This window comes from Bufo bufo, chromosome 1, assembly GCF_905171765.1.
Source record: "Bufo bufo chromosome 1, aBufBuf1.1, whole genome shotgun sequence".
In the NCBI taxonomy this organism is placed as follows: domain Eukaryota; kingdom Metazoa; phylum Chordata; class Amphibia; order Anura; family Bufonidae; genus Bufo; species Bufo bufo.
The window spans coordinates 552,342,133-552,355,300 of record NC_053389.1 but is presented as its reverse complement, the minus strand read 5'-3'; the positions used below and the strand labels follow the sequence as shown (position 1 = coordinate 552,355,300).

At 45.3% G+C, this 13,168-nt stretch overlaps 1 protein-coding gene across 1 annotated transcript in view; it reads left to right on the top strand.

The window, feature by feature from the left end:
- The window catches only part of NAMPT (nicotinamide phosphoribosyltransferase), a 69,232-nt gene that overhangs the window by 23,685 nt on the left and 32,379 nt on the right, over nucleotides 1-13,168 (top strand). The window contains exons 2-4 of the mRNA XM_040412753.1: nucleotides 1,141-1,300; nucleotides 4,411-4,514; nucleotides 12,443-12,571. Coding sequence (XP_040268687.1) covers nucleotides 1,141-1,300; nucleotides 4,411-4,514; nucleotides 12,443-12,571 — 393 coding nt within the window. The remainder of the gene's footprint in view (nucleotides 1-1,140; nucleotides 1,301-4,410; nucleotides 4,515-12,442; nucleotides 12,572-13,168) is intronic.

Sequence of the window (13,168 nt, the reverse complement as noted above, 5' to 3'; positions counted from 1 at the left end):
CTGAAATGTTTTAATGCTTTCAGGAATCTGGTATTGTAATTTTGTTAATAACACTATTGCCCTGAGCTATGTTTGTTATTTTTGGCCCCTTTAGCCTACCCTCCGTACAGCAGTCTCTGCATACCCCTACTGCCCAGCATAGCAGGTAGGTAGGCGTACCCATCCCGAGCCGACCCGAATACAAGTTATAGGCAAATGGCTATTTGCCGCATTTGTGTCAGGGGAGGTGGGGCTATACTGCTTATAAGCCGCAGCCTCCTCCTCACCTTACCGGCGGCTCGTTTCTGCCCCACCATCCCAAGTCCCCTTATTCTAACTACTCAATGGGGTGGGCCCTTTTAGCCTACCCTCCATACAGCAGTCTCGGCATACCCCTACTGCCCAGCATAGTAGGTAGGCGTACCCATCCCGAGCCGACCCGTATATCTATATATCTCTCTTGGATAACCCCTTTAACATTTTTTTTAATTTTTATTATAGGTAAAGCAAAACAATAATTTCATTGTAGTATACTGGACATGGGGAGTAGAGTTTATGTACATGAACATATATGCGGATAAATGGACAGTGTGGCAGTGTTTATATTGTACACTCCCCTGTGTCAGGGACTGTCCTCCCGTAGCTATGATTAGTGATTAGCGAATAGACTGCAGATGAAGTGGTACCTTGGAACCGAACCCAAGTTCGGTAATTTTTTATTTATTTTTTTAACAGTAGAAATTAATTTTTGAAGTTATCACCCGAAGTCTCGCGAGTAATACCCAGAGAAGTAATAACTTCGGCTCATTGGAGCCAATACATTCTAATACTGTACGGAGCTCGCTAAATCTCAGCACTTAGGCTGGAGCTACACTCACGACATTGCATCTAATGATTGTCAAAAAAAAAAGAGCTGAGTGGAGACTCGCAAGCTGCTGATTTTTTTTATTTTTTTTTTGTGATCACAGGAGTTGCATGTTGTCATGTAGCTCCAGCCATAGGGACATCAGCACTTTCTCACAGGGTGATACCATTGACCCCAAAGCTAGCAGTTATTAAAAATTAATGAGCGGGTCTTTAAAACTCAGTTTGTTGAAAATGATAGGTTTTTTCCATGTATCTTTATTTCTATTATAGTTTGTTGCTTTTTCTTTTTGCAAGGTTACACATTACAAGCAGTACCCACCAAATACAAGTAAAGTATATTCTTACTTTGAGTGTCGGGAAAAGAAAACAACAGAAAACTCCAAGTTCAGGAAAGTGAAATATGAAGAAACAGTCTTTTATGGTTTGCAGTACATTCTAAAGAAGTATTTAAAAGGTACGGACACTGGTTGAAACCATTTCTGCTCTGGTTATTTGTATACCATGAAACATGTAATTCCACCAAGGATCTTTTGAAATGTATTATTCTGCATTGCCTCTTCACAGCAAATGTACAGACTAGTGTTGAGCGAACTTCTGTTTTCCAGTTCGGCGTACAAGGTTCAGGTTATCTAAGAATTCCGTTATGGATTCCGCTACCATGGGCTATAACTTATGGCCGTGGTAACGGAATCCATAACGGAATTCTTGGATAACCCGAACCTTGTACGCCGAACTGGAAAACAGAAGTTCGCTCAACAATAGTAGGGTGCATTTACAGAGACCAGCATTTTCACGCAGGTCTTTGTTTCGCATTGCGCTGCTGGTGGGTTAGGGTGAGTTCACATCTCTGTCAAAGAGATCCGGCAGACTCTTCAGGTACACAGCAGCCTACTGGATCTGACCGGATCTGGCATTGCTGGATTCTCTACTTCACCACCGGATCCCCATTGACTGTAATGAGGTCCGGTGGAGGTCTTGCTCCTTTCCAGCATAAATGGTAAGTTTCATCCAGACAAAAGCAGTTTTTGGCCATCATTTGTGCAGGATCAGGCAGCCGGATCCCCTTGACGGAGATGTGAACGATGCCTTAGCCTAATTTATCATGAGGCATACTTTTATATTGTTGCACGAGCAGTTAAAAAGGGGACTTGCAGCAATTTTGACATCTGAAATGGTCGCAAGTCTCTTGACAAATAACCCCCATAGTTACTGCTCCGTGGTCACCCGCCGGCCCGCACCGCGCTGCACTTTCAGCCCTGACACATCGTCAGGACATAGTGCAAGTATGCGTACTCTATGACCCGAGGCTGTGTGACGTCAGGACGGCAGTGCAGCGCGAGGAGAAGACTGAGGGGCTGTGGAGCAGCGCCCCTACAGGAAAGGTAAATATTGGCACTGGGGGAACGGAGCTGATGGCACGGGGGATAGTGGAGATGATGGCACTGGGGGGAACTGATGCACTTGGGCTGATCGCACAGGGGGGAACGGAGGTTGTTGGGGACTGATGGCAAGCGGTCCGAGTTTTTATAAAGGAAAACAGTCTATTACCGTAATTCATTTTTTCTTATTAGATTACTCGATTAATCGTAAAAATCTGTAGAATATTTGATTGCTAAAATCGTTTACTGCAGCCCTTCTCCTCATTAACACTTTTGTTTTCTGACCCTTGGTGTTTTCATCAAATTGCAACCTGCTCAGGGTATGGTGTTTTTTGTCTTGTTTGTTGTTTCCCATAGTCTTCTTTATAGGAAAGAAAAAAGTTTGAAGTAAAAAGCACATTTGACTAACCAACACCACCCAAATAAAAGCTTTTTACAAATGCATAAATTCCTTGGCGTGCTTTACAACCAAAAAAAAACCCCAAAAGATTTCTAGACTTAATTATTACAAATAAAAGAATAGTCTAGTATTACAACCTAGAGGAACCACCTGACTTTAGATGGGTTGTAAAGATTACTTAATATTAAACTTGTTCTTAATAAACATGCCAGTGAGTAAGCACTTTTCTTCTCTTATGTAAAGGGAAGACTTGCCACCCACATAGGAATAATAGCCAGTACCTTATGTTGTACTTTTTCAAGAGTGTTAACTGGATATTCTGGTTTTATGAAGTCTAAGCTCTATTATCAGGATAAAAATAAAAAGTAAGACAGCACTACCTGTTAAGATGTTCTCAATAAGTCCATTCAGTGGCGGTGCCAGTGGTGTCTGATCCTGACCTCTGGGTCCCAAAGTACGAAAATAGAAGAAAAAACCGCAGCACTCCAACTTCTCAATGCAATTCTGTGTTTATTTCTCACCCAGCATGCAACGTTTTGACTCCAGTGAGCGTGATAGACTGGGGTCGAAACGTCGCATGCTAGGTGAGAAATAAACACATAATTGCATTGAGAAGTTGTAGTGCTGCGTTTTTTTCTTCTATTTTTATCATCCGGATAAATCATCAGTTGCAGGTTGATGGGGGTCCGACTCCCAGCACCCCTTCCGATCAGCTGTTTGAAAGGGCCGTGGCATCCTGCTTCCTCTTAGGTGTTTACCTGCAATCTGTCTATTGTCCTGGTGGTGCAGTGTAATTACAGCTTCCTCTCCTGTTATTTATGTCCACAAAACGACATGATTACCCGAGGTTCACAACTGGTTCAGAGGTTCCAGCAAAGGAAAAAAAAAAGGAAGAAATAGAGCTGCATCCAGTGATACTTTGTCCAGCAAAATGCTGGTATTCATGTCAGAAACCCAAGCCACCCCATTATAGTGAATGGGATCTGTCTGGCAGTGAGCAGCATGTGCCAATTCCAGAGGTTCTGGTATTCTGTTCCTATGCCAGAACAATATACCAGGATAAAAGCACTGATGTCTACTTGCCCTAAGTAGTCTGCATAGCTCCTACCTAGAAAATTAAAACAAATTAGTAAAACAGGGTATGTGCTACTGTCTGATTGTAACTGGCAGGTAAAATTTTGGTGACACATTTCCTTTAAAGTCATTGTATTGCCAGCTTAACTCAGCCCAACGGAGGACTATTCCCTTTGCATGTTATGGTCGAAAGTCTCCTACGTAAATGCATGGTAATAATTTTAGATATTTTTATCTGGCTTCACCAGTATTAAATCAACTGTACTTGATCCACAAGAACCTACTATATCATAAAACAACTGCTGGTAGGTTTTGTGTTAGGCTGAGTTTACATAGTCTGTCAACCAGACAAAAAAAATCTCCAAAACCTGACATTTATGCCAGAAAGTGGGCGAATCACCTCTGGACCTCATTACGGTCATTGGGGATCCGGCGGCGAAGTAGAGAATCGGGCAATGTCAGATCCGGCAGACTGCTCTGTGCTGGAACAGCCTGCCGGATCTCCTAGCTGAGATGTGAATGAGGTCTTAAAGGTCATGTAAACCCTAAATGTGAGAGTGCCTTTCCTTTGTATTAGTATGACAATAATAAACTGATGAAAATAAATGGCCGACAGTCAGCAGTAAGCAAAAGAATAGCCAGCATGATCTTGGGAGACATGTGCAATTTGTAGTTACATTTCAACCTATATTTATTTTCCCTTCTTAACAGGAAAAGTGGTGACCAAACAAAAAATTCAGGAAGCCAAAGAGGTATATAGAGAGCACTTCCAGGATGATGTCTTTAATGAGACTGGGTGGAATTACATCCTTGAGGTAAGACTTGGTTCTGATTTCTCAGATGTAAGCTGCATTGCTTTGCTTCATGAAACTTTGGGGCTGTCACATCTGAATATCTATGACCTATTGATGTGCTGTAAGTGTTCAATTGGTATTTGAGACCATATGAAGATTTCCCCCTCCACATAACTTTAAAGTTCCATGTTACAAGAGGAAGGTAGTCAAATGTATCTATAATTCGCATGGGGAAGACTTGTAGCTCCTTTTGCAGGCGCTACAAATATTTTTTTTTAATCTAAATCTCTATTGATGATTTACTTCTGATCAATTGATGAAGATGGAGAAATGCATTCATTCCAAATTGTAACAACGGCTGCTGTGCACCGCTGTTCCCCTGCTTACCACCGCGGTACCAGGTGCCGTGTTCAGCGGTGATCTGCTGCCAGTGTTTTCTTTCAGCCCTGGCCACAGCATGCTTGTTTCCTGCAGCATTTCTTTGAAGAGCCCGACTGCACGTGTTCCGCTGCATCAGCTCTGCTGCGTCTACAACCGGGTTCCTCGTCTGTGGGCCAGTACACCATCCAGGTTTGTACCCTGGCTGCCGAACTTGCATGGAACAATGAGGCTCAATTGGCGGTGTTCTGGGAGGGCCTTTCTGACCGAATTAAGGATGAATTAGCTGGTCACGACTGTCTAATCTGAATGACCTGATCACTTTGGCCACAAGGATAGATATGCGTTTCAGGGAACGTTCTAAAGAGGTCGCATGCACCAGAAGACCACCTCATTTGGCTCCATCCTTCCAGAGGCCGATTCTTCCTCTAGTGTCCACCCCATCTGAAGAGCACATGCAAATAGAGCGCCTTCGATTGTCTGACCAGAAATGTTTACGCCGCAGAGCACCTGTGTCTGTAGTGTGGCGGCAAGGCCCACTTTGTGCGTAATTGTCCACAGAAACCTGGAAACTCCAATGTCTAGGATCAGTTGGAGAGGTGGTCCTAGACAAGGAGAAGTCCTCTCTGAAACTTTCAGTTCCCGGTGACACTCTCACAAGGGAGAAAGGCCTCTGTCTGTGGCTTTTGTAAATGGACTGCCACTTTTTGAACCTGTGCTTTCTGTTACTATGCCCCTTAACTTGCAAATAGGGGTTCTGCATTCAGAGATGATCTCCTATGTGCTGCCAGCTTTCGTGAATCCGGTTATCCTTCGTTTTCCCTGGTCGTGTCGGCACACTCCAGTTTTGGACTGCCACTCCAGTCAGATTCTGCGTTGGGGATCATCCTGTCAGTCCACCTGCTTATCGGAGGTCTGACCTGCTTCCTCGCCTACTGTACCTGTAGACCTGCCTGGACTTCCGCAGCAGTATGCCAGTTTTGCGGATGTCTCCTCATCGTCCATATGACTGTCTGATTGACGTTCTGCCTGGTGCTACTCCTCCTCGTGGTAGAGTCTACCCACGCTCACTTCCCGAGACCTGCCTGATTACATCAAGGAGAATCTCGAGAGGGGGTTTATCTGGAAATCTATATCACCAGCCGGTGCCGGGTTCTTTGTGCAAAAAAAAGATGGATCCTTACGGCCCTGTATCGACAATCGAGGTCTGAATAAGGTCACAGTCAAGAATCGATACCCTCTTCCGCTAATCTTCAAACTCTTTGACAGGATCCGGGTAGCTAAGGTCTTCACAAAATTCGACCTGCGCGGCGCATACAACCTTATCCACATTCGAAAGGGCGATGAATGGAAGACTGCTTTCAACACTCGTGATGGTCACTACGAGTATCTCGTCATGCCCTTCGGTCTGTGCAATGCTCCCGCGGTATTCCAGGAGTTGGTAAACAATATCTTCCAGGACCTGCTCTATGTCTACTTGATAGTGTACCTGAACAATATGGTCAAATCTGGAGAATAGATCAGTAATCACTGGAAGCATGTACCGTTAGTTTTACAGCAGTTGAGAGAGAATAGACTTTATGCCAAACTTGAGAAATGCATCTTTGAAAAATCTACCGTACCGTTCCTCAGATACATAATCTCGGATGCCGGGTTGCAGATGGATTCTGAGGAATTAAATGCAGTAATGGACTGGCCCCACTATACAGCGCTTCCTCGGATTTGCTAATTTCTATCGTCAGTTCATCCCGAATTTTTTATCTTACATCTCCGCTCTTGCTAAGAAAGGGGTGAATGCCAAAGTCTGGATTCCTGAGGCTGAAGCCGTCTTCGTTCAATTAAAAAGGTCCTTTGCTTCTACACCTGTTCTGCGTCATCCCGATGTCTCCTGTCAATTCTTTTTAGGCTCCATAGGAGCCGATGCTGTTTTACTACAGAAAAGTTCCAAGTGCAAGATGTTTACATGTGGATTTTTCTCCAAGCACTCCTCCCCTGCTGAGAGGAATTGCTGTATAGGAGATAGAGAGCTTCTGGCCATAAAACTTGCTTTGGAGGAGTGGCGTTATCTATTGGAGGGCGCCCAGCATCCAGTGATAATCTTCACCGACCACAAGAACCTGCCATATCTGCAGACGGCCCAGCGTCTGAATCCTCACCAAGCCAGATGGGCACTCTTCTCACATTTTGATTTTGAGCCTCACTTTCGCTCGGCTGAGAACATTAAGGTGGTTACTCTGTCTCGGACTTCTCCGACCAACAGGAGGAGCCCTAGTACATTGTAGATCCTGCTCGCTTGAATACAGTGGCTCCTGTCCTGGTAAGACCTCCCTACCGGGAAGACATTTGTGCCATATGCCAAGAGAAAACTTATTCTAGCTTGGGGGCACAACCCCAAACTGGCTGGTCACCCTGGGATCCACAAGACCACAGAACTTTTGTCTCGCCACTACTGGTGGCCCACACTGTCTAAGGATGTGCGTATTTGTGCCTGCCTGCACCGTCTGTGCTCAGAATAAAGTCTTCAGGACCAAACCACCCGGGCTGTTACCTGTTCCTGATGCCCAATGGCAACACATTGCCATGGACTTTGTTACAGATCTGCCATCTTCTGCCAGATATACAACTATCTGGGTAGTCGTGGACCGGTTCTCCAAGATGGCGCACTTTGTTCCTTCGGCTGGACTTCCCTCGGCTGCTGAACTTGCTAAACTGTTTGTGATATTCCGCTTGCATGGTCTACCTTGGCATATTGTTTACGATTGCAGAGTCCAGTTTACCCTAAGCTCTGGAGAGCTCTTTGCCGGCGGCTCGAAATTGAGCTTCTCTTCTGTTTATCATCCCCAGACCAACGGGGAAGTGGAGAGGGTCAATCAAATATTAGAGAACTATCTCCAGCATTTTGTTTCAGCCCAACACGACAACTGGGTACAATTGCTACCTTGGGCTGAATTCTCCTATAACAACCACTCTAGTGAGTGTACTGGATCCTCTCCGTTCTTTGTCGTTTATGGACAACACACTCGTACTCCTCTTCCTGTTCCTACATCTGTACCATCTGTGGATTCCCCTTTTTAGGGATTTTTTGAAGATTTCGCATGACTGCAAGAACTGCATTAACAAAGCAGCATGAAAATGAACGCAGACAAGAGAAGAAGATAACCACCTCCGTTCTCGTCAGGAGATAAGGTTTGGCTCTCCTCTAAAAATCTCCGCTTAGGGTACTTTCACACTAGTTTTTTGTTTTCAGGTATTGAGTTCCGTCACAGGAGCTCAATACCGGAAAAAAAAAGATCAGTTTTATCCTAATGCATTCTGAAAGGAGAGCATTCCGTTCAGGATGCATCAGTTCAGTCCCTCTTATGTATTTTGGGCGGAGAAAATACCGCAGAATGCAGCAGTTTTCTCTCCGGCCAAAAATACTGATCACTTGCCAAAATGCTGGATCCGGCATTAATTCACATTGAAGTGTATTAGTGCCGGATCCGGCATTAAGTGCGTAGACCTTTTAAAAATGCAAAAATAAAAATACTGGATCCGTTTTTCCGGATGACACCAGAGAGACTGCTCCAGTATTTCATTGCATTTGTTAGACTGATCCGGATCTTTTTGACAAATGCCATCAGTTTGCATCCGGATTGCCGGATCCGGCAGACAGTTCCAGCGACGGAACTGCCTGCCGGAATCCTCTGCTGCAAGTGTGAAAGTACCCTTAAGGGTTTCAAGTTTGCTCCTAGGTTCCTGGGACCCTTTGAAGTATTGAGGAGGATCAATGAAGTGACACATAAGTTACCTCTCTCTCTATCTATCTATCTATCTATCTATCTATCTATCTCTCTCTCTATCTCTCCTTAATAAAATCTGTAGTAGTTAATCGCTTCTCAACGGCTCCTTCTACTCCAACTCCGGTATCTGGAGATTCTGGCGAGATATTCGAGGTCAAAGACATTCTGGACATCAAGAAGACCTACTGTCTCGTACACTGGAAGGGCTTTGGTCCTGAGGAGAGTTCTTGTGAACCAGAGGAGAACATTCATGCTCCGAACTTGGTAAAAAGGTTTCTGTCTTGTCGTGGACTCAAGAAGAGGGCATAAGGGGGGTACTGTAACAGCGGCTGCTGTGTGCTGCTGTTCCCCTGCTTGCTGCTGCGGTCCCAGGCGCCGTGTTCAGCGGTAATCTGCTGCCAGTGTTTCCTTTCAGCCCTGGCCACAGCATGCTTGCTGCTTGTTTCCTGCAGCATTTCCTTAAGGGCCGACGCGCATCACTTCCTGTGCTTTATGAGTTAGATCATGTGACCTTGCTGACCAATCCTAGCCCTCCTGCACATATATCAACCCCCTTCCCAGATGCCTCAGTGTCAAGGTCCTTGTGTTCTCTTAAGGTTCCTGATATCCGCTTGTGTTCCTGACTCGTACTTGTATTCCTGGACTCTACTTGTTTGGTCCCTGACTGTTTGCTTTGACTCTCCTGTTGCCGTTCTGGATTGCCTCACCTGTACCTGTGCTGACTGCCCTGACCTGTTGCCTGTTTGACTTTGCCTCTGCCTCATCCTTCGGTCCTGCAGTGTTGCTCCTGCTGACAACGCCTGTACCTCTGGTACCTTTCTCGGGTACCTCCTGGTCCACCTGGACCTGCTGCCTCGTGTGCCAATCCTTAAAGGGACACTGACAGGGCCAATAAGCATATTGAGGTGTATATATATGGCAGTACAGGTCTTATAATGGGTATTACAATCATCTAAGTATCCCCCCTGTCCACATTATACATACAGTAAACTTAAGTTTTATAACCTGCTCCAACGGTCTTCAATCTGCCCAAGGGGCGGCGTTTCACCTCTCTTGCGCCCAGCCAGCCTCCCCCAACTGCCGCTTTGAAGCGCCGCCCAGCTCATGAATATTCAGTTTGCTGGGCGGCTTCTGCGGTCCCCGCTCTGAAGCGCTGCGCTTAACAGTGCCCGGCGCATGCGCCGGATCTTATGAAGTCCGGTACAGTAAGCGCCGCCCAGCTCATCAATATTCACTTCGCTGGGCGGCGCTTACTGTCCCCGACTTCACAAGATCCGGCGCATGCGCAGGGCACTGTTAAGCGCAGCGCTTCAGAGCGGGGACCGCAGAAGCCGCCCAGCAAACTGAATATTCATGAGCTGGGCGGCGCTTCAAAGCGGCAGTTGGGGGAGGCTGGCTGGGCGCAAGAGAGGTGAAACGCCGCCCCTTGGGCAGATTGAAGACCATTGGAGCAGGTTATAAAACTTAAGTTTACTGTATGTATAATGTGGACAGGGGGGATACTTAGATGATTGTAATACCCATTATAAGACCTGTACTGCCATATATATACCTCCAATATGCTTATTGGCCCTGTCAGTGTCCCTTTAAGAGGAAGCCACCTGGTGTTCCCCTCAGGAAAGCCTATCCCCACCATCAGGGGTACTGTGAAGATCGAGGGGTTCACTTAGACAACACCCTTAGAGGAGGTAGGACACGTGGCACAGTGGGTTAACACCCGCTGGTTTGACACAAATTTCAATGTTGCAGTTACTTCACATATGATGTCCAGAATAAATAGCCATATTCAGCCCTGATATCCTTTTTTAAAGTGGTTCTCCAGGCTTTTAAGATTGATGACCTATCCTCAGGATAGGTCATAAATATCCAATTGGGAGGGTGCTGGGTGTCAGACTGCCGCTGATCAGCTCTATGAAGGGATGGCACGCACAGTGTGCACATGCTGTCTTCCTTCTCTCTTTCTGTTCACTGCTGCTTTGCCATAGACATACAGCGGAGAGCAGGAACAGAGAAGGGAGACGGCACGTGCGCACGCCTTCTCTTCATGCAGGTGTGCTGGGTGTCGGACCCTTTTAAGTCATGGTGACCAAATTCAATGTGATTTCAAACTTCCCCCAGATTTCCACTGTAGGGTAGCAGAAATCTGAAGTTGTTCCCTACTCCCTGGCACCTTTTTTATTAGAATTCAGCTACAAGTGGATGGACTTCTTGGCATAGCTGGTGATTATCACCCAGCAGTGTCTACCTGCCCACCTCTTTCCGAAACTGGGAACGTAAGCAGGGGCAACTGAGAATTTGAGAATGGTGTAGCCCAAGCCCCAATATATGTTTGTCAAATTTGTGATCCAGCCCCAGTGCTAAAAGCATATTTGGATGGACATTACATTCACATATACAAGAGAATGCAGCACTACCTACCTATTACATCCAGCGATGTCTCTTTTGATGTAAACGTTCTTGGGTTCCTCACTTTTCTATCATCCTTCTTCTCTTAGTTTATAAAAATAAATAAATAAGCCTCAAAAATACGTTGCTTGGTGGTGTCGCAGGTCCCGACGGTGAAGTGGGTACAGTTCACACAGGTAAAAGTGTTTCTTTGGATAGGACCGCGCTACCTCTGGAATCACAGAGAATCCACAATCGAAGCCAGCAAGATATTCACAAGCATGGGGAAGCAAACAGGCCAGTCAAAACCTCTCCTCCTCTCCTTTCCAGGCTTCTATGGAACACCAAAATTGCATCCAATAGTGAAGTACCGTCATGCAAGTCGGAGTAAAAACGGTTTTATTATACTCACAATGCACACGTATAAACAAGCAGTATACAATAGATCAAATCACCCGACCCGGGTTTCGCTCGGTTGAGCTTCGTCAGGGGTCAGCCGAGCGAAACCCGGGTCGGGTGATTTGATCCATTGTATACTGCTTGTTTATACGTGTGCATTGTGAGTATAATAAAACCGTTTTTACTCCGACTTGCATGACGGTACTTCACTATTGGATGCAATTTTGGTGTTCCATAGAAGCCTGGAAAGGAGAGGAGGAGAGGTTTTGACTGGCCTGTTTGCTTCCCCATGCTTGTGAATATCTTGCTGGCTTCGATTGTGGATTCTCTGTGATTCCAGAGGTAGCGCGGTCCTATCCAAAGAAACACTTCTTCTCTTAGTGCCCCAACTGTTGAAAACGGTCCTACCCAGCCAGCACTGCCCTCCCCAGTGTAATTAGGTTGCGGCCACTTCCTGGATGATGTGCCGTACATTCGGCACGTGATCCCAGCCTGCCATGTATGTGGGTTGCAACTGCGCAGTCAGGCAGCCTTGGACACTGGATCACATGAAGAGGGGACCATTAAAAAAATATATATAAAAAAATCTAAGCATTCTGTATAACCCCTTTAATTATAAAATTCTGATAACATTTCCATCATGTAGTAGTGTGTATGTAGAGTATTTGTGTTGCTCTTTTTGTATACGGATTATAGAAAAAGGACAGTGACAGGAGAAAATGGTGTTATAAAAGCAGTCCTCAAGTAACAGGAAATTGCATTAGATGCTGATATAGAAAAGAAATCTTAGTAAAATCTGGACAGGTCTCTTTACCACATGCACCATACTGGAGTGACCTCCGGGAATCTGGCATTTAAGCTCTGCCGCCCAGTGCTATCTGTAGGATTGGAATTTTTCGGCTCCCTTCATTCTAAACCAAGAACATTGTGAAGGACAGATGAATGGGGTTTGCTGTGTGTGTATTATTGGCTATGCCGTTAACCATTTCTATATCTGTTTTACAGAAATATGATGGCCATCTGCCAATTGAAGTTAAGGCTGTGCCTGAAGGTAGTGTAATCCCCAGAGGGAATGTACTGTTCACAGTAGAAAATACAGATCCTGAATGCTACTGGCTGACAAACTGGATAGAGGTTTGTTTTAGTCATCTAGTTAATACTGCTCCTTCTGTACTGAATGTTCTCATGTTATAATTCATACATGGTGATCAAGGTGTGTACTAAATGTATTTCTAGCTTTTGAGATTGCTAGAATGGTGACCTAGAATTATTTTTCACTATGTAGTAATTAGGGCTGCAGTAAACTAATATTTTAGTAATCTAGTATTCTATTGATGATGATTTTTTTAATAGAGTAATCTAATAAGAAAAACCTTCTTAAAATAACGTATTGCTTTATAAAAACAATATTTGTATTTATTAAATCTGATTTTCATCATCAGATCAAACTACACCCCCTTCCCCCCCCCCCAAGTCAGGCAGCCTTGCCCTCTAAGTCTCCCCATGCTGCAAGCCCGCAATCAGACCGCCTGCCACCATGATCACACCCTCCCTTGCTGCAGTGCAATGAGAGCCAGACCACCATGCCATCCATTGCCATGTCCCCCACTGCCATCAGATCAGCAGCCCCTCCATGCAATGTGCTTCTTTGATGGCACTGCCATCAGCCCCTCCATGCCATCCAGATTGCCATGATGTCCCCCTTCCCCTGTGCCTCCATGCCATCCACTA